Source organism: Microtus oregoni, unplaced genomic scaffold (genome assembly GCF_018167655.1).
Source record: "Microtus oregoni isolate MIOR12 unplaced genomic scaffold, Mior012 000040F_ref0000088, whole genome shotgun sequence".
NCBI lineage: Eukaryota > Metazoa > Chordata > Mammalia > Rodentia > Cricetidae > Microtus > Microtus oregoni.
Window position 1 is genome coordinate 834,624 of NW_024543207.1, and position 22,145 is coordinate 856,768.

The window sequence follows — 22,145 nt, forward strand, 5'->3', positions numbered from 1 at the left end:
AGGAGCGGAGAGGGGCGGTCCCTTTCTGGCCCTAACCTCGCCCCGTTGCTTCCGCTGGCCGGAGTTACGACCGCTTTTGCCGGGTCCAGCCTCGGTGGCTGGGGCGTCACGGGACGTTGGGCGCGTGCTGCGGACCGTCCCAGAGCCTGACGCCTCAAGGTAGAAGGGAGGCCTGGAGCTTATCCTAGGGTCCCTTAATGCCCGGTTGAGGAGAGGACATGTCTATCAGACAAGCAGCCAGCCTATAATCCACAGACAAACATTCTTATGTTTTGGCCCACACAGGTTTGGGGGAGGACGAACTAGTTGCTAGCCTTAAGACTGAAAAACGATAAGTTTGAAAGAAAAAAGGGCTTCACAACGTGCGTAGAAAACTCACCTGGCGGTACTGGACCCAGAATCCTGTGTGATGTCAACCATCTAGAGCTGTTCACTTCAGGTGAGACTCGTGAGATTCCCCTTACCTCTGGTTTCTGAAGCCACGTGAAGTTGCAGCCCGTGTGTAGATGATGTGTTTTGGAACTAAAAAGTTGGCCCTCAGGCTCAAATCAACATCTTAGCCTTCCCAGGACTGTAGCTATTAAACTACGTGCTCTCTTAAAAGTCAAGCTGAAAAGAAAGATGATCATTAGCCACAGTGAGGTAGGTGGAAGGCGAGGAAGCTCACACGTGGAGGAATAGAGAGCTGATGGAGTAGAGATGGTATCTGAAGGTTACTGAGGAGGTTTGTGGTGAACAGTGGGAGCTGAAAGGGCAGTGTGGTGTTGACATTGTTCTTAGATGGGAGACATGAACAGCCCAAGCCAATGGGAGTTAAGCCTTCCTAGTACAGCCGAGAAGGGTACTGTCCCTTAGAATAGTAAGACAACCAAGTCACATCCAGATATGGGATATTTAGTTTTGGCATAGAAAAGACTTAAGCCGGACGGTGGTGCACACCTTTCCCAGCACTCGGGAGGCAGAGGCAGGTGGATCTCTCTCTGTGAGTTCGAGGCCCCCCCTGGTCTACAAGAGCTAATTCCAGGACAGGCTCCAAAAGCTACAGAGAAACCCTGTCTCAAGAAACAAGACCGCAAGAGGGGGAGAGGAGGAAATAGGGCTTGCAGTTGCAGGTATGCATTTATTGAAATGAAGTTGAAGGAATCTTGGTGGATTCAGATTTTACTAAATAGAAGGAAACGAAATCTGAAAGTGAGAAAAAAAAATGGAAACCCAAGGCTTAAACAGTGTTCAGGAGACCTAAAACAGCCATTGGAAGAAACCTCATAAATAATTTGCTAGAATGGATAAGGGAATTCAAGACTGTAAACTCTTGCTGGTATGACCTAGGACAAATGGAAATCATGTAAATACTTTAGAAACCAGAGTCTTCTCAGACTAATTATTTCATAAATATACCTATATGGCTTTGTGGTAGATGTCATACTGAGAGCATGTTAACATACTGCATCTTATGGGCTTCTCTCCTGACTCACCTCATGTATGAACGCATACAAATCTAAAACTCTTACTCCACCAACACTTTCTCTTGTAGCAGATTTCGTAGTAAAGGTTATTGTCAAAGAGTAAGAGAATTATTTTATACTGATGAAGGAATGAAGTCATCAAAAGGATGTTTCAGGGGGTTTGAGAGTGGCTTGGTGGTATAGATTACTTACGCTTGCCGAGTGCCAAGGTTCAATTCTCACCACTACATGGTGGTTCACAACCATTTGTAACTCCAGGTCTAGGGGATCCATTGCCCTCTTTAAACCTCAATGTGTAAAGAACATTTACTAACCTCGAATACCTGGGCAATGAAACAAGTATGTTCTCTGACCACAGTGAATTAAGTTATCTAGAAATTAACTATGTGAAAAATGTTCTGAATATTTGGAAAGTGGATAGCTTACTTTTATGTGTCAAAGAATCAATCAAAAGTAGTATTTTTGCCCGCCGGGCGATGGTGGCACACGCCTTTAATCCCAGCACTCGGGAGGCAGAGGCAGGCGGATCTCTGTGAGTTCGAGACCAGCCTGGTCTACAGAGCTAGTTCCAGGACGAGCTCCAAAGCCACAGAGAAACCCTGTCTCGAAAAACCTAAAAAAAAAAAAAAAAAAAAAAAAAAGTAGTATTTTTGAACTAGTTGAAAATGAAAATAAAGAATTTCAAAATTGTGGGATACTATTAAGTCATTAGTAGGAAATAGATCACATATTAGTGACTTTAGTGTTCATCTTAAAAAACTAGAAAAAATGAAGTGGTGGTGGTGCACGCCTTTAATCCCAGCACTCGGGAGGCAGAGGCAGGCGGATCTCTGTGAGTTCGAGGCCAGCCTGGTCTACAGAGTGAGTTCCAGGACAGGCTCCAAAACTACAGAGAAACCCTGTCTCAAAAAGGAAGGAAGGAAGGAAGGAAGGAAGGAAGGAGGCTGAAGGAGCTAACTAGAAAAATCAGAGAAAATGAAACCCAAAGTAATTAGAAGGAGGGAGATAAATACCAAAATGCAGTGAAACGAGCAACAAGACCTGATTCTTTAAGGTCAATAAAACTTAGAAGTCACTGGGCAAATTAAGTTAGAAAACCAGAAATGTCTGAGATCATCACAGATGAAGGAAATGTGTACCTAAAGGTTAACAAAAGCTATTATATTATGAACATTTTCCCAATGTTCATAATATAATGTTTCCCAATGTCTAAATAAATGGATTCATTGAAAGCACAAACTTAACTTACTCAAGAAGAAATAGGGCCGGGCGGTGGTGGCGCACGCCTTTAATACCAGCACTTGGGAGGCAGAGGCAGGCGGATCTCTGTGAGTTTGAGACCAACCTGGTCTACAAGAGCTAGTTCCAGGACAGGCTCCAAAGCCACAGAGAAACCCTGTCTCGAAAAACCAAAAAAAAAAAAAAAAAAAAAAAAAAAAAGAAGAAGAAGAAGAAATAGGCAAATAATTCTATACCTATTAAAAAACATTCAACTTCTAAATTAAAATCTCTTAAAGATTTCAGACTTACATGGCTCTACTGAAAATCCACTAAACATTTAAGAAAAATGATTTTAAAAATCTATATGAACTTATACAGAAAATTGAAGTATTTCTACAGCTCATTCCCAACATCATAACTTTGGTATCCTAACTTGTCAAAGACATTACAAGAAAATAACAAACTAATATTTTTCATGAGCATAACATTTTTTTTAAAAAAGATTTTTTAAAAAAAAAATGTATTAGATTAAAAAAAAATACGAATCCAAGTTTCTACTCCCTTCCCTCCTCCCATTTTCTCCACACACTCTCCCATCCCACCCCCATCCAATCTTCAGAAAGGGTAAGGCACATTGCTTTTTGGAAGGTTCAAGGCCCTCCCTACTATGTCTAGGCTGAGCAAAGGTATCCATCCAAAGAGAACAGGTTCCCAAAAAGCCAGTACATGCAGTAGGGATAAATCCTGGTGCCCTGCCAGTGCCCCTCAGTCTGCCCCAGCCATGTAACTGTCACCCACACTCTGAGGGACTAGTTTGATCCTATGCTTGTTCCTTCCCAGTCTGTCTGGAGTTGGTGTGCTCCTATTAGCTCAGGTAAACTGTTTCAGTGGGTGAGCCCATCATTTTCTTGATCTCCTTGCTCATATTCTCATTCCTTCCACTTTTCAACTGAACTTTGGGAGCTCAGTCCAATGCTTCGATGTGAGTCTCTGCCTCTGTTTCCATCAGTTGCTGGATGAAGGTTCTATGGTGATATTTAAGATAATCTTAAAAAAATATGTTTTAGCAATTAAGTTTAACATGTAGGACTAGCATCCTTAATCCAAAACACAAAACTTTTAATGAGTGCCAACATGATGCTTAAAGAGTTTCGGGCTTCTCATTTTGGAATTGGAATTATTCAGTCAATAGAATGCTCATTTTCCAAATTTTTTTTTGAAATATGAAATACTGTCTCTGTATATAAAGAATAATATATCACAACTGATTGAGGTTTATCTGTAGAATGTAAAGTTGACTTTATATTTAAATTTTGACCAGTGTGATTTGTGCTTACTAAAAAGTAAAGAACAAAGCAAAATAGCCTGACATAGTGAGGCACACCTTTAATAACTGCACTTGAGAAGTGGAGCACAGAAGACTTTTAGGATAGTTGAAATATTTTGTCTAATGCCATAAAGATGGACATATGTCCTCACACATTTCTCATTGCACAACACAAAGAATAAACTATAATGTCAACTATGAACTTTTAATGATGTATCAATATTGTGTCAATTGTAACAAATAGGTCACCTTAATACAAGAAGTTAATGAGGAAATGAAATGTGAATTAGTATAAAAGAATCCTTTATTTTGTACTCAACTTGCTTTAAAAGTCACCGGGAAAAGCCAGGCATGGTGGCACAAACCTGTAATCTCAGCACTAAGGTGTCGAAAGCAGAGAGATTATCCTGGGCTGAGACCCTAGTGGAGGAATGAAGAGAACTCAAGACTGGAGGAAGAATTGAGAATTGCAGATTCATAAATGATAAAAGAACTAGCCAGGTGGTGGTGGCACCTGCCTTTAATCCCAGCACTTGGGAGGCAGAGGCAGGCGGATCTCTGTGAGTTCAAGGCCAGCCTGGTCTGCAGAGCAAGTTCCAGTACAGGCTCCCTAACTACTGGGAAACACTGTCTCGAAAAACAAAACAAAGAAACAAAAAATTTATAAAACATACAAGTATTTTGCCTGCATACATGCATATATGTGCACTCCATGTGTTCCTGGTACCCTTGGAGATCAGAAGAGGGTGTATTAGGACTCCTGGGACTGGAGTTACAGAGTGTTGTAACCTAACATGCAGGTGCTGGGAATTGGACCTGTGTCTTCTGCAAGAGCAACACGTGCTCTTAACTGCTGAGCCAACTCGTCAGTACCAGTTGTTTTCTTAGTAATGTGGTAAAGTATGCATGAAAAAAAATTGTTTTAGATAAGCCTTGCTGTGTAACTTAGGCTGTCCTCAAATTTGAACCCTTACCTCTAACCCTTAATAATGAGATTATAAGCATGGGTTCCTACACACATGTGCACACCACACACCATTGTGTGTGTGTGTGTGTGTGTGTGTGTGTGTGTGTGTGGCATAAGCATATGCATTTGTGTATACCAGAAGTCAACACTGGATTTCTTTCTTTCCTTTTTTTTAAAAGTTTGTTTATTTATTTTTTAGATTTATTTATTATGTATACAACATTCTGCCTCCATGTATGCCTGCAGGTCAGAAGAGAACACCAGATCTAATTACAGATGGCTGTGAGCCACCAAGTGGTTGCTGGGAATTGAACTCAGGTCCTCTGGAAGAGCTGCCAGTGCTCTTAACCCCTGAGCCATCTTTCCAGCCCAACACTGGATTTCTTATATCATTCTCTGTCTTTGTTTGTTTGTATGTATGTGTGTATGTTTGTTTATATGTGTGTGTGTGTGTGTGTGTGTGTGTGTATGTATGTGTGCGTGTTTGTTTGTTTAGGCACAGTGCTTCTCACTGAACCTGGAGCTTATCACTTTGCTGTACTGGCTGACCAGTGACCCCACCAGGACCCTCAGTTTCTGCTTTTCATTGCTGGGATTACAGAAGTGTGCTCCCACACCTGGTATTTTATATGTGTGCTGAGGCAGATCCTCATGCATGCATAGCAAGCACTTAAATCACTTAGCCATCTTACCTTCCTATTTAGTCATTTATAAGTGCATAGTTTAGTGGTACTAAACACATTCACATTCTTGAACAGCTGCCATTATCCACTTACAGAACATTTCATCTTGTAAAACTGAAATTTTGTTCTCATTTAAACTCTACTCCATTGTCCCAATCTCTGGCCCTGTTGTCTCTCTCTCTCTCTCTCTCTCTCTCTCTCTCTCTCTCTCTCTCTTTCTCTCTGTGTGTGTATTGATATTTATTGAGCTCTACATTTTTCTCTGCTCCCCTCCCTACCTCTCTCCCTTCCCCCCTTCAACCCTCCTCCAGTGTCCCCAGTTTACTCAGGAGATCTTGTCTTTTCCTACTTTATACTTCCCATGTAGATTATATCTATGTAAGACTCTCTTAGTGTCTGCATTGTTGTCTTAAGTTCTCTGGGATTGTGGTTTGTAGGCTGGCTTTCTTTGCTTTATGTTTAAAAACCACTTATGAGTGAGTACATTTGATACTTGTCTTTCTGTATCTGGGTTACCTCACTCAAAATAATGTTTTCTAGCTTTATCCATTTTCCTGCAAAATTCAAGCTGTCGTTATTTTTTTCTGCTGTGTAGTACTCCATTGTGTAAATGTACCACATCTTCCTTATCCATTCTTTGATCAAGGGGCATTTAGTTTGTTTCCAGGTTCTGGCTATGACAAACAAAGCTACTATGAACATAGTTGAGCACATGTCCTTGTGGCACGATTGAGCATTCTTTGGATATATACCCAAAAGTGGTATTACTGGGTCTTGAGGAAGGTTGTTTCCTAATTTTCTGAGAAATCACCACACTGACATCCAAAGGGGCTGTACCAGCTTATATTCCCACCAGCAATGCAGAAGTGTTCCCTTTTCCCCACAACCTCTCCAACAGAAGTTGTCATCAGTGTTTTTGATCTTGGCCATTCTTACAGGTATAAGATGGAATCTCAGAATTGTTTTGATTTGCATTTCTCTGATGACTAAGGATGTTGAACATTTCCTTAAGTGTCTTTCGGCCATTTTAGATTCCTCTGTTGAGAGTTCTCTGTTTAGGCCTGCACTCCATTTTTTATTAGATTATGTGTTCTTTTGGTGTCCAATTTCTTGAGTGGTTTCCTGTGCCAATGCGTTTAAGTGTACTTCCCACTTTCTTGTCTATGAGGTTCCATGTGGTTGGTTTTATGTTGAGGTCTTTGATCCATTTGGACTTGAATTTTGTCCATGGTGATAGATATGGGTCTATTTTCATTTTTCTACATGTTGATATCCAGTTATGCCAGTACCACTTGTTGAATATGCTTCCTTTTTTCCATTTGATATTTTTTGCTTCTTTATTAAAGATCAGGTGTTTGAAGATGTGTGGATTGATATCCAGGTCTTCTATTCGGTTCTATTGGTCCTCCTGCCTGTTCTTACGCCAATACCAGGTTGCTCCTCAACTGAACCTGTCTAGCTGCTCTTATTATTGGGTTATAAAGAGTCTTTATATTCTTTAGTTGCTAGATCCTTATCAGATAAGACTTACAAATAATGTTTCATATTTTATAGATTGTCTTTTATTTTCTTAATCTTACCCTTTTGAGTCACAAAAGGTATTAATGTTGATGAAGCTCAACTTTAGCATTTTTTTATTTGCTATTTAATTATTTATTTATTTTACTTTTTAAAAATAGGGTCCCTCTACATAGCCCAGGCTATCCTGGAACTCACTATATAAAACAAGCTGGCCTCTAACTTGCCTGTATGTTGCCTCCCATGGGACCAAAGGTGTAGGCCACCATGCTAACATTGTTGCTTATGCTTTTTAATGCTGTCTTTAGAAATCTTTGCCTGCAGCAATTTCCCCAAAACTTTCTTCTAAAAGTTTCATGGTTTTGTCTGTTAAATTCAAATCTTTGCTCCGTTTAAATTCATTTTGTTGGGGTTCTTTGGCATATGGACATTCAGTTGTCCCTATACTATTCGTTGAACATTCTTTTCCCTATTAAATAATCTCTGCTCCCTTGTCGAGAATAAAAAAATTAGTTAACCTTAGATGTTTGAATTTATTTCTGAACTTTACATCTCTGTGCCAGCACTAGGAAAACATGAGTCTTTCTCTGCCTGTCAGTGGATAAGCTGATAGTTCACAGTGAAAGTATGACAGCAGGCAAAAGACGTGTGTTGTGACGTTCTCAGGAACATGGTGAATCTCAGGTAGCAGAAGCCATACTAAAAAGATCCCTTAGTGTGTGCCTCATGAACAAGGCATTCTGGAAATGGCAAAGTATCAGTAATAGCAGAAACACCAGTGTCTATCATCAACATCAGCCGAGTTTAAGGTCTAGGCATGGAAAGCTTAGAAGGGCTAGCTGAGGATGGAGCACTCTTCAGTCTTTATTTTATGAGTATAGATGTTTTGCCTGAATGTATGTCTGTGTGCCATATGCTTGCAGGGTTACAGATGGTTGTGAACTGCCATGTGGGTGCTGGGTTATGGAGCCATGGTGTTGAAATAGGAGCGGCAGGGCTGTGTCCCTGGCACCCGGCCGCTCCCCACGGCTAGGAGCTGCGGTGAGCTGCATTCCCACCCAGCTCTGCACGGCTAGCTTTACCCGAAATAATTACACTGAAACTGTATTCATTTAAACACTGCTTGGCCCTTTAGCTCTAGCCCTTACTGGCTAATTCTGATATCCCAATCAACCCATCTCTAATAATCTGTGGGCACCGGTCTTACCGGGAAGATTCTAGCCTATGTCCATCCTGGGTCGGAGCTTCATGGCGTGTGTCTGCCATGTTTGTGTGTTGTTATTTCGGGGCATAAGCTAGCCAGGCTGCCGGGGTGCTGGGGATGCAGCCCCGCCGCCCATATTACTACAGATTGGCGCCCAGACATGTGGACAACTGAATCCACTGAAAGCCTGAGAAAGCTTGGGAAAGAGAAGAGCATGTTTTCTTGGTAGCTGCAATTTAATAGAGGCTTCCTGACTCAGCTTTAGCTGCAAAACCCTGCAGCTCATTAAGAGGTCCTGTCACGAAACACTTAAATGGTGTTGACGAAAAGCTGAACGCATGCTTTTCGGTTTTCAGCCATAGCAGGAAAAAAGCTGCGCCATTTAAAAATGCCAGCTTTCTGGGCTGTCCTGCCAGGGCAAACTCTGACTCTTTTACGCAGGCGGTTCGTGTGGTTTGCAAGCACAGGCTGCTGAAGCTCGCTTGCTGGCAGGGACCTTGAAATGCCATAGAGTTGTGGCAGTAAAGTGGCTACAGCCAGTACCTCAGCCCTGAGGGTGGAAAGCTAAGGAATGGGCTGGATCCAGCCGCCAAAGCAACAGCTTTAGTCCTACTGAGATTGCTTGGTAAATTAAAGACTCATGTGGTCAGAAAAACAGAGAGAGATACAGTAAAGAGAGCGTCAAAGACAAAGAAAATTTTTAAATGATTTACAGCGTGTTAAAAATATATGCAGACTAAAAGTTAAAATTCTTAAAGTAAAAAACAAAAAAAAAAGGAAGAGAGTTGTTGTGTGTGGTAGTACACACCTTTAATCCCAACACTTGAAAGGCAGAGGGAGATTGAACTCTGTGACTTCAAGGTGTGGTAGCACACGCCTTTAATCCCAGTGCCTAGAAGGCAGAGACAAACAGATAGATCTCTGTGAGTTCAAGGTGTAGTAGTGTACATCTTTAATCCTGAATGCCTGGGAGGCAGAGACAGGTGGATTTCTGAGAGTTCAAAGACAGCCTGGTCTACAGAGTTACTTCAGGTCAAAGATACAGAGAACCTGTCTCAAAAAGCAAAGAGTTAAAAGTAAAAATAAATGAAATAGAGGTTAAAACAAAGGTGTACAAAGATGGAAAATAAACAGAGAATTTTGATACTGTATGCTATTGTGCTCTCTTTGAATTGTTTGAATGCTGAGGAAAGAGCAAAAGCTACTAAAAGATATTTGTTTATAAATGCTGCTGAACTAATCCAACATAGATATTTTGAATTTGGATCTAAGGATATGATACTTTGGAAAAGAGATTCTTCTTTTGTTTTCACAGAGGATCAGACCTTGTGGATTGCATTTATCCCGATATGGTATGATGGACCACGCCCTCCTGAAGGGTTGTTGTGAACATCTTCAGAAAATTGCTTCGCTCAACTGCCAACTGAGATGAAACTAGCACACAGTTTATACCGTGAAAGACCTAATTAACGACGCCCCCATTCAGCAGGAAGCAGTTTGGAGAGAAAAAACTGCGCCCATGTTCCCAAATATGGTTTATAAACGTTCTTTTACATTTAAAGGGGGATATGATATAGATATGAATAATTTGCTTTAGTATAGATTTTGCTTTATTGATAGAGATTTACGGTCAATTTTGTTATATGTATATGTATTTCTGACAATGAGACACTCTGCTCCTGGCAGCACCAATCTACTTCAAGAGGAAGATGGGCATCGAAGAGGCTCATTATGGAGTTTGATAGCCATTTGGGCAAGAAACTGCTCTTGCTTGGACTATTGCATAAACTGGACACAGAGAACCCACAGAGAGAGGACTACTGAACTTGCCTAAGGTGAGATGATCTTTCGGGGTTCCTGATTCATGAAAGAGTCTGCGAGACATTCTGCAGGACACAACAGATAGTGACTGAACTGACTTTGAATTTTCCTGCTTTATGAAAATGTCTGCTGGATACCATGGGCCTGAAGGCTGAAGATGGATGCCCCAACGGTACAGAGGAACTTTGGGTGACTGTCCAGGCAGCGAGATGTCTCTTGTCATTTCTTGAGTTTTAAAAGTTGCTTTTTTCTTGTTTGCTTAGGTAGTATTGTATCTTTCTGGACTCTTTGATGGAGTTAAGAATAGTTAGTTATAGTTATAGTTTTCCTTAGTTATGATAAAGATTATTATAACTTTTACTTGATAACTGTTTCGTTATATGTAATTTTGCTATGTTAAAGTTAAAGCCTTTTCGAACAATGAGGGCTGATGAGACACCAAGGACAATGGCAGGGGGTTTTGATCCTACTTAATGTGCTGGCTTTGTGGGAGCCTAGCCAGTTTGGATGTTCACCTTCCTAGATATGGACGGAGGGGGGGAGGACCTAGGACTTACCACAGGGCAGGGAACCCGGACTGCTCTGTGGACTGGAGAGGGAGGGGGGGGGAGAGGAGTGGGGGGAGGGGGAGAAGGGTGGGAGGAGGGGGAGAAGGGTGGGAGGAGGGGAAGGGAAATGGGAGGCTGGGAGGAGGTGGTAACTTGTTTTTTGTTTATGTTTTTTTTTCTTCTTTTCGCAATAAAAAAAAATTAAAAAAAAAAAGTTAAAGCCTTTTTTTTTTTGTTTGTTTTTTTGTTTAAACCGAAAAGGGGGAAATGATGGAGGAAGGTCATTGGTTAAATAAAAAGAAACTGCTTGGCTCTCATTAGTTAGAGATAGGTGGGAGGAGTAAACAGAACAGAACGCTGGGAGGAAGAGGAAGTGAGCTCAGACTCCACAGCTCTCCTCTCGGGAGCAGACGCCTGAGAGAGACGCCATGCCCTGCTCCCGGGCAGACACACGCCATGCCATGAAGCTCCGACCCAGGATGGACATAGGCTAGAATCTTCCCGGTAAGACCGGTGCCCACAGATTATTAGAGATGGGTTGATTGGGATATCAGAATTAGCCAGTAAGGGCTAGAGCTAAAGGGCCAAGCAGTGTTTAAATGAATACAGTTTGTGTGTTGTTATTTCGGGGCATAAGCTAGCCAGGCTGCCGGGGTGCTGGGGATGCAGCCCCGCCGCCCTTATTACTACACCATGGTCCTCTGAAAGAATAGCTAGTGCTTTCTCTCCAGTCCTCCTCCAGTCTTCGTGGTTGGGGTAACTCAGCTGTGTGTATTCCTCAGTCTTTGTGGTTGGGGTAACACAGCTGTGTGTATTCCTCAGTCTTTGTGGTTGGGGTAACACAACTGTGTGTATTCCTCAGTCTTTATGGTTGGGGTAACACAACTGTGTGTATTCCTCAGCAGCTCAAGAGACCTGCACAGCAAAGGCATGGTTTTGACTGCATAATCTAAAGCAGTGATTCTCAGCCTGTGGATTGTGACCCCTTGGTGGTTGTTGAACAATCCTTTTGCAGGGGTCACCTAAGACCATCAGAAAACACATACATTTACATTACTATTCATAATAATAGCAAAATTACAGTTATGAAATAGCAATGCAAATAATTTTATGGTCAGAGGGTCACCATAATATGAGGAACTATATTAAAGGGTCATAGCATTAGAAAGGTTGAGAACCACCGATCCAAAGAGTGAGCTTTAAGTGACCGTAAACCAGGGATACAACAAAAAACCATGTTGGTACTCCTGCCTGCCTTTGCCATCCACCTGCTTATCCTGGAGCTAATAAATCTGTTTCTGTCTGTGTTTTTGTCTTACATATTGCCATTTATCATGAACAAGGAAGATGACAGAACTTGTCTTTTGGTAACTACTTTTTTTTTCCTTCGTAGCATTGTGTTTGAATTTTACCTCTGGATTCATGTGTAGGGTCCTCACAACATTAATGGCTTAATAATAAGTCATATTTTTTTTCCTTTTCTTGTTGTAACAAACCTTGCTTCAGTGCAGACTCCAGTTGTGTCCCCTCAAATTCAGCTGTTTCCCTGTAAGGGTGTTGTTTGCACTTTTAGAGTTGTTACTAACTGCCAGTTCAGATATGGCCCCTGTTTCTCCCTAACATAGCCAAGTGTCCTCCTCATATCCTAGCTAGCTCTTGACTAAGTGTCTTTACTATTCTAATTGGTACCACATTGCTTTCAGTTGTGTTTCCTTGATTACTAGTAAAGTTGAATTTTGTTTTCTTTCTTTTGCAGTGCTGGGGACAGAACCCAGGACATCATACATGTAAGGTAGGCTATCTCCCACTGAGCGGTACTCAGCATGAATGCCTTATATATACTTGTTTGCATCTTGCTTATTTCCTATCTGAAGATTGATAGTTGTCTTTGTTATCCCTTTGTTTTTTCTGTATCATCTTGTAAAGGCTTGTGCTTGATTGCTAGAGCAGCATGCCACATCACCCCTTTGTCTCTGATTTTGTAGTGCCTGATGTTAGATCAACAGCATCCTCTTCAGAGTAAACCCAGTCATTCTTTATGTTAACCTTGTTTCAGTACTAAAGGGCTTAGGCTTGTGACTACCCTTCAAGTATTCTGGCTCCTACTTTCCCATCCTCCCAGGGAGTACCACTGCCTTTCAGCCTCTTCTTCCCTAACTCTGCCGCCTGAGGCTGTCCTTCCTATGTCTTAGTAAATGTGCCCAAAGCAGGGTACATTTATGTTGTTGGGCTAGTGGGCTTGCCCTTCTAGATCCAATTATTAACTTTCCTCTTATTGTCTCAGAACCTGCTCTCCCAGAAACACTTCTGTACCCTGCTTGGGCAGACATATTCCACCTTATTCCTGGTCACAGCTTCATCGTTCTGACCAACCTTGCCACGCTCCTATTCTCTCTCCCATAATTGCAAGTGGGGACTTGGAAAATACTTCCCAGTGACCCACTCTTCCATATCCTATAACTGCTGAGTGTTTCTCAGAGTTTCTATCACTGGGTCTGGTGTGGATACAGATGGATTCCAAGTCTGTACATTAGCCCTTTGCTCCTGGAGCACAAATACCTCTCTTTCTTAGAGAACATTTCAGCTGGCATTGTTTCTGAACAGCTTAAAAACATCCCAGAGCCTGTGAGCTAAGGCCATAACCGCCCTCAGGGACATTATCTTTAGCCAGAAGATGTGCTGAAGCCTGACAAAGCAGCTTGTAGTGGAAACTTGGGGTCAGATTTCAGGCCTTCCGTGGTCCCATAGTTTGCTGAGCATCTACCCTGTATCGTCAGTGCTTTCCCAGAGACAGACAGTATATCATCCCAGTCACAGAGCTCACTGATGAGTCTGATGCTGATACTCTTTGCCTGTGGCTGGGAAACTGAAGGGGCTACCTTGTGAAGTGTCTCTTTCTTTGTCTCAATACCTAGCCCTTGTTTCTACATTGAAATGGCTGAAGTCCGCAGGGTTGGCCACCTGGGACATCCCACTGATAAGAGCTACACTTCTTCCCAGGCTGCTGTGACAACTTGGTGGCCCCACCATGTCCAGGCCTCAGACCCGGGAGCAGGCAGTGGATTTCGAGGGAGACTCATCCCTACACAGGAGAGACGAGGAGGGGCCCCAGAGCTCCCACCGCATGCTGGGCTTCAGTGATGCTCTGCTCTCCATCATTGCCACTGTCATGGTCAGTGCTGGGCCCACCGCAAATCCACCCCTGGTTCCTGCAGCAGCCTCAGATACCCACACCTTTCATGAAGTTGGGGCTGCTCAGCAATAGTCAAGATCTCACATACCTCTGCCTGTGAGTACCTACAGCCCAAGAAGCATCTCTTCATTATTTTTGTCTTTGTTCCTTTAGATCCTGCCTGTGACCCACACAGAGATCTCACCAGAACAGGTAACAGGAGCAGACTGGTTTGTACAGTGGGCCAATAAGAAAACCCAACCTGGACTTGGGGAGCCAACCCCCCAATCTGCAGGCAGCAGAGCCCAAGGCAGGGTATTTATTGAGAGGGCAAGACACCTGTGTTTCTTCCTGGGAGGATACGTACTTAGAGTTAGGGCTTAAGCACAGGCTCCTTCCTGCAGTGGAGACTTCTTCTAACCAGGTGGACAGTTAGTTATAACATGTCTGCCCCACCAAACTAGCCTGTGGGGGTAGCAAAGAGCTTTTTAAAAAGCATTTCCATTTATAGCCAACTTTATGGGAATTTTAATTTTTTTTTCCGGAGTCAACAACATGCAGCTCTTCAGTGAACTTTGAGACTTGGATAGCACTGAGGTGTATTCCTTGGTTTCATCCTTGTGACTGGCATGGCACCATACAAGCCTCAAGAGGCAGGTTGCAGCACTACCTCACTGTCCCACAACAATGAGGTGTGATTCTAGCTATACCTGCAAGCTGAGCTAGATCTTTGGGGAGGGCCCAGAACTACTGAGGTTTTTCTTTTGAACTGTGGTTACAACACTAGTGTAGCATCAGAACGCACTTGGACTGTGCTTAACGCTGTTCTGAGAAAACACCTGCTAGTGGGTGGTCTACATAGCCAGCTCCAGGCCAGTCAGGACACACAGTGAGAACCCGTCTCCAAAAAACCTAAATAAAATTAAAAAGCATAGTGACAGATACAGCTTAGTGGTGGAGTGTTTGCCTAGCCTGCATGAATGAGGTGGTAGTTTTAATTCCTGGTACTGAAATTTTAAAATTTCATTTGTTTTTTGTTACTGTTTTTTGAGACAGGGTTTCTCTGTGTAGCCTTTGGCTGTCCTGAAACTTGCTCTGTAGACCAGGCTGGCCTCAAACTCCTAGAGATCCATCTGCTTTTGCCTCTGAGTACAGGGATTAAAGGCTGCACCACTCCCACCTGAAAATGTATTACTGCGAGAGTATAATGTGCATGGGATAGTGCTGGCACACATATCCCACAGCGTGTGTGTAGAGATCCGAAGATACTTAGCTCACTTTTCTTTTGGTTTGATAGAGTTTTGGGTTTTTTGTTGTTGTTGTTGTTGTTTTGACAAATTATCTCTGTGTAACGGTTCTGGTTGTATTGGAACTTGCTTTGCAGACCAGGCTGACCTCAAACTTACAGAGAAGATCCGTCTGCCTCTGCACCCTGAGTGCTAAAATTAAAGGTATGTGGCACTATGCCTGGCTTCTGCCCAATTTTTTAAAAAGAAGACTTAACTTATAGGCCGGGTGGCAAATTGCCTATGATCAATATCTGCTCTGGAGGTTGAGACAAAAAGGTTTCCAAGTTCAATGCCAGCGTAGGCAACTTAGACCCTGTCTCAGAATAAAAAGTAAGAGGCCAGGTGTGGGAGTGTGTACCTTTAATCCCTAGCACTTGGGAGGCGGAGACTGATGGATTTCTGTGAATTCAAGGTCAGTCTGGTCTCCATAGTGAGTTCTAGAACAGCCAGGGCTATAGAGAGAGACTCTGCCTCAAATACAAACAAAAAGCTGGGCACACCTTTAATCCTAGCACTCACAGAGGCAGGTGAATCTCTTTGAGTTGGAGACCAACTTGGTGTACAAAGAGTTTCAGGACAGCCAGGACTGTTAACACGGAGAAACCCAGTCTCAACAAACAAACAAACAAAAACAACCCAAACGTGGAAAGATACTTGAGGGTATAGCTCAGTGGTGGAACACAGGAGACAAAAACATACAAACGAATGTTTGTGAGAGCATTTGATAGGATGATTCTGAAATGAAATTTCAAGTCACGATCCAAAGCAATACTTGCACAAGAAGAACTAACGAAGCCAATAAACAAATTGATTTCTTTGAGTATGTTTAAAAATATAAAGCTTAGCCGGGTGGTGGTGGCGCACGCCTTTAATCCCAGCACTCGGGAGGCAGAGGCAGGCGGATCTCTGTGAGTTCGAGGCCAGCCTGGTCTACAAGAGCTAGTTCCAGGACAGGAACCAAAAGCTATGGAGAAACCCTGTCTCGAAAAATCAAAAAAAAAAAAATATAAAGCTTCCTTCTCATGATTTTTGAGGTAAGTGTTCTTACCTTTGAAAATTGAGGTTTCTTTTCAGTACAGTGGTCTCTGTTCAAGCCACAACCCCTTGAGTGGTATCTATGGCAGACCCATTCTGCTTGTAATCTCATTGGGGACTTTTAAAGGTGTCCTGCCCGTGACTATGCTAGATAGACCTTGCTATAGCTTAGACATTTGTGTCTCCAGAATCCACATGTTGGAACTTAAACCCCAAAGTGAACACTTTAGAAGGCAATTAATTACCTTCTGAGAGGACTGGATGCCGTTTGTCCCTTGTGTCCCTTACTGTTGAGGTGCTTGGACTCTCTCTGACAACAAGCCTGCTGACAGCCAGGATTCTTTTCCACTTGAGGTGATGGTATCAGACTGTGATACCCAGGAATCTATTGCCTTAGAACTGCCTGTAAAAGACACTTTTGAGGGTGGATGTGGGATAAGTGTGGCAGATGTGAGATTAGACTGGGAGCAGACATAGACTGTGTGCACTATGAGGCTGGGGACCTTCCTAACTGTCATACTCTGCATTAATGGAAGTCTTGTTGAAATGACCACTGTTGGGTCACATATGTTACTTTGTTCTAATAACAGTATTCTTTTTCATACAGCAATTTGACAAAAGTATACAGAAACTTCTAGCAACTAGGATTGCTGTCTACCTGATGACATTTCTAATTGTAACTGTGGCGTGGGCAGCACATACCAGGTAGGGAGTCAGACCTTTATACAAGGTCCTCATTGTCATGAGTTACTCAGGGTAGGCAAAGGAGGAACAGGAAGCTTCCTTAAGCAGAGCTGGGCATGTAGGTGTTGCATTCCTGGCTGTAGATCAGCATGTTCAAAGGAAATACTCTTCAGAGAATGCTTAGTGTGCAGAAATATCCAGATCCTAGTAAAGATTTCACCGCTGTGTGTGTGTGTATGTAAGAGACAGACGGAGGAGAGAGAAAGAAACTATGTAGTAGACCAGCCTGCCTCTGCCTCCTAAATGCTGGGATTAAAGGCATGCATCCAGCTCACTGCTCTTTAAAAGTACATTGAAAAGTACAGAAAAATGCTTCATGTTATATACTTGTCCTTGGCAAGATGATGCTGATAGATGCCTTCCTATTGGAAGAATTGGGCAGGCTTTATCTTTTTCATCTCCCTTGTTTATAGAATGTCCAGGAGGCTCACAGCCTGGTGGGTGACTTTAGCCAACCTTCCCTATACCTACATCATGATTCATTCATTAGGGGCCACACCCACTGTGAAAAACATCAACAGCAGGGTTCTGAGGCCCAGGGAGCCTGTGAGGAACTTCATGGCTCTAGTCTGCATCCTGCTTTGGGTACTCACTTACACGCATGGTCTTAGTACCAGCAAGTAGGCAGCAGAATGGCCATCTCTGGGATTGCAGCCCCTTCTATTTGGCTTATTAAGACTTCAGCCCAAATGAGCCTGTGCCACTGACGTGAGCCAGGGGTAGCTCCTGGAGTGAGAGTGCCAGTTCAGCTGAGTCCAGTCCAAGGGAAGGACATGCTCAAAGTTGGAAGGGTGGCATCTTTAGCCACAGTCAAAGACTATTGGGAGCAACCCTATTGTAGGGCCCAGGCATTGGGGGAAGCTTCATGATTCCTGGCAGTCTGTGCTCATGTTTCCATGAAGGATGGTGCTCCATTTTGTTTTCTATTTACGTTGTAGTATCTCCATATAAAACCATTTCTCTGTTAAATACCAACTTCCAGCAGGTGCAGTTTATGAAATCTTTGAGGGGAAAATGAGAAAGAAATATTTCCTTTCTTCAAAATGGATTTTAGACATAATGAATAAAAACACAAGTGTACTGCACAATAGAGCTCTAGCTTCACATCCCCAGAGACAGGCAGCTGACAGCCGCCCTGCTAGTCCTGCCCTTAGCAGGGCCTCTCCGGAGAGTTAAAAGTCCCCTACGTTTGTGCAGAAGTCGTCTTCAAGGCTTTCTCTGAAAAGACTGTTCCTAAGAGCTACAAACTGTACAGGTGATTTATATAAGCTATTCCTGCAAAATAATGGGAAGAATGTATGGGAAAGATACATGCTTCCCTGCATAAGCTATGTTTTCTTTGAATTTTCTGACTTTCACACACTAGGTAGTATTTACATTTTTTAAAAGTTAAATTTTAGCCCGGTGGTGGTGGCGCATGCCTTTAATCTCAGCACTCGGGAGGCAGAAGCAAGCAGATCTCTGTGAGTTCCAGGCCAGCCTGGACTACAAGAGCTAGTTCCAGGACAGGCTCCAAAGCCACAAAGACACCCTGTCTTGAAAAACCAAAAAAAAAAAAAAAAAGAAAGTTAAATTTTATTTTATGTGTGTGCCAAAATCAGAGGATAGCTTGTAGGATTTGGTTCTCTCCTCCTGCCACGTGGGTCCAGGGATCAAACTCAGGTTCTCAGGATTAATAGCAACCTAAATAGCCACCTAGTTTTCTCATCAGTCCCACTAGGTAGTATCTTAAATTTGATCAAAAGTGACATCTTTAGTGATGCTTTAGCTAGAAAATACTGTGGGAGGTGCATTTTAATTTTAATATTATCGGAGCCATATTTGAATGATGGCCCATCTTCTCTTTTTCCTAACTTTAGATTGTTCCAGTTTGTTGGGAAAATAGATGATACACTTGCCTTGCTTAACCTGGTGAGTTATTGTTGTTTTGAAAAATGAGTTTAAGGTATGATTTAGCCCTCTTGAAAGATAGGAAAGGTATGGGTCCCCACAACCTGGATCATGTCCATTCCTGGAAGTTCCTCAGATAGCCCGTGGGGTCAGTCTGTCCAGGACAGGGGCACAGGCTTTTTGGGTCTAGTGCCACAATTCCTGTAGATATATTGCTGCCTTCCTGGAGTGTCCCTTACTCTCTAGGCTTTCTGGTGACTGTGACCTCCCCTCCTTTCCTTTCACTACAGGCCTGCATGATGACCATCACCCTTCTACCCTACACAGTGAGTAAAAAGATCATCTCCTTGCACGCCTCACTGAGCACCTCTGTGTGTGGCAGTCCTTAGAAGTGCAGGTTCAAGCCAGGTGGTGGTAGCACATGCTTTTAACCGCAGCACTCGGGAGGCAGAGGCAGGCAGATCTCTTTGAGTTTGAGGCCAGCCTGGTCTACAAGAGCTAGTTTCGGGACAGGCTTCAAAGCTACAGAGAAACCCAGTCTCAAAAAACCAAAAAGAGAGAGAGGGGCGGGGGGGGGGGGGGTGCAGGTTCAAGTCCTGGAGTACAAATTACAAAGAGAGTTCCAGGGAACTAGTGGTTGGGGCTGAATAAAGAGGAAGGAATTTAGGACTCCTAAAGGCAGAGGCCACTGAGAATGTCCCTAATGCCCCTTCCTCCCACCTGCCTCTCTCCATAATCTCCACAAGCATTTAAAATTCTTAATATAGGCATTATAGCTATACAAAACTATAACATAGATAATTCAGACCTGAAGGATTTTACATGAGGTTAGTGATACTGGCTTTAAAGGCCTGAAATAGTGGTTTGCAGAGCTGAATATACCCATGCCCAGCCCCATACCCTCGTCCTCACACTAGGACAGTTTTCTTCTCAGTGCAACCTAGCTCTGATAGCCTTTTGGGGGTTTGTGGGGGTTCTTTTGACAGTTTTCTCTAATGGTGACGTTTCCTGATGTGCCCCTGGGCATCTTCCTGTTCTGCATGTGTGTGATTGCCATTGGATCTGTGCAGGTAGGGACATGGGATATGATGTGTGTTTGCCATGGGGTGTGCAGGTCAGGTGCTAACATCCTGATCTACATCTCAAGTAGGGGTCTTCCCCATAATTGCACCTGGGATGTGGCATACCCAGGGCCTCACAGTCTCAGAATAGGATGAAAATTTCTACCTTCTTCTTGACCCCAGCCTCTCAGAACTTCCCAGGGTAGGAGGCCATCAAGGAGGGACCCTCTTGCTCCTAACCCCTAAAAATGTGTTGGTCCAGGGGTAACTGGTACTTCTCTACCTGCTGATGGTGCCCTCTAGCCTGTTTTGTTTGTTTTGTTTTGACTACAGGCACTGATTGTGGGGTATGCGTTCCACTTCCCAAACCTGCTGAGTCCACAGATCCAGCACTCTGCACACAGGGCCCAGTCTCGACGACACATCCTGCGCCTAGTCCTCCGTGGCCCAGCTCTGTGTTTTGTTGCAGCCATCTTTTCTCTCTTCTTCTTCCCCTTGGTGAGCACTGAGAATCTCAGAGGAAGTCTTAGCACAGCTGAAAAACATCAAGGACAGTCAACAGGAGAAAGAACAGGCAATGCTGTAGAAGCTGTCTTGAACAGGGTCCACTTAAGTACTATGAAAGTACATTGAATTTTAAACCAAAGTATCCTAAGAATTGTGGAAAAAGCAAATACTAGTTATTTTTAAATGTTTGGTAATAGGCACGAGCATCCTCATGCATACAAACAAAAAATAATAATTAAATGTAGTTAAAATTAAATAAGTAAAAATTAATGAATTTTGGTAAGCATTTCAAGACCTTGGCAGGTCATCTTCTTGTGAGGGGATAAGGTTCCAGCTGAGTGGGTAGGAGCCAGGGAGCCCAGAGACTTTTAAACTACAACAGAACCATATATAGGAAGCATCTAGCCAAGCAGCCCTTGACTGGAGAGGTCACAGGTAAAGTGTCTTTTCAAGCCCATTCCCTTTAATTTCATGGTTGGAATGCATACCTTCTGTTGTTGTGCTGTTTCCATTCTTTATGTATTCTGGATACTAAATTCTCAGAAAGTACACGACTGGTATGCAAAAGGAAGATAGCTCTTCCTTTTGGGATTAAGCCTTTATACACAGTTCGTTTCCATAAAGGACAGTTCTCTGGATTTTCCTTTGTTGCTCCTGCTGTCCCTCCATCTGTGGCAGAAGAATGGGACCAGACTTCAGGTGTGAGCAGTTGAGATTCTCAGGGAAACACCCTGACCTGTTTTCTTTCTTTCTGTAGTCATATGTGCTGATGGTGGCTGTCATCTTCCTCCCTCATATCAGCAAGGCTACCACCTGGTGCAAAGACAAGCTCACGGGTAGGTGACTGCACACAGTAAGCATGTTGGAAAGTTCTCTGATTGGGAGAACTTTCTGATTGGGAATAAGGCATCAGTATGTGATGGCCCTTCTGGGCTGAGCCTTGGTCTGGTGGCGGGTTTGCTGGGCCCTGGCTGCTTCTTGCCCCTTAAAATCTCTGCATCATTTCACCTCCTGACCTGTTTATTCCTGTCCCCTTGGAGAAGAGGGAAGTGATAGCCACACTGGTCTGACAGTCCCCCACCTAGGCTGTTTCCTTCCCTTGGCATGTCACAGGCCACAGGGAGTCTCCAGCTCACAATGTGGGGCCCTTCAGTATTGATCTGCACGCACCTCTCAGCAAAGAGCGGGTGGAAGCTTTCAGTGACGGTGTCTATGCCATCGTGGCCACACTCCTCATCCTGGACATCTGGTGAGGACCCCAACTCTGCTACTTTGGCCCATCTTCCAGGTGGTAGTATGTCTTTCAGTGTCTTGTGAGTACCTGCAGATTTATGTAGGCATCCTCTTCCCCTTCGACCTGAAAGCACAGGTGCTAGGGTGAGTGTCCTTGTGCTCTCTGTCCCAGGAGTATTCAGGCAGTTCCCTCAGACCTTCTCCTCTTCCATACCTCTATGGCTTCTGTCTGACCTGGCTCTGATACAGTACTGTTGGAGCTCTAGTTTGGGTGTTCACTTTTATTCCCAAGTGTCTCTCCCATCCCACCCCCTTTTTTTTATGCCCCTTGACCTCATCTAGTCTATGGTTCCTCAGTCATATTCCATTGCATTCTTATTTTATTAAACATGTTACAATTCTGGTTTTAGATTCTGCATCTGACACTATGATTCTCCTGATACTTCTGAGTAGGTTTTC

The 22,145-nt window shown here is 43.3% G+C and overlaps 1 protein-coding gene across 8 annotated transcripts in view; it reads left to right on the forward strand.

Moving 5' to 3' along the window:
- Positions 1–22,145, forward strand: part of Tmem175 (transmembrane protein 175) — a 24,050-nt gene continuing 1,905 nt past the window's right edge. Inside the window, exons 1-13 of one of the 8 annotated variants that reach the window (XM_041632032.1) lie at positions 1–159; positions 286–439; positions 12,099–12,122; positions 12,512–12,547; positions 13,671–13,927; positions 14,102–14,140; positions 16,859–16,956; positions 18,855–18,906; positions 19,176–19,211; positions 19,872–19,955; positions 20,280–20,444; positions 21,211–21,289; positions 21,567–21,702. In XM_041632032.1, the coding sequence (XP_041487966.1) occupies positions 13,784–13,927; positions 14,102–14,140; positions 16,859–16,956; positions 18,855–18,906; positions 19,176–19,211; positions 19,872–19,955; positions 20,280–20,444; positions 21,211–21,289; positions 21,567–21,702 (833 nt within the window). In that variant the 5' untranslated portion in view covers positions 1–159; positions 286–439; positions 12,099–12,122; positions 12,512–12,547; positions 13,671–13,783. The other 7 variants (XM_041632029.1, XM_041632031.1, XM_041632033.1 and 4 more) reach the window with 7 other exon arrangements.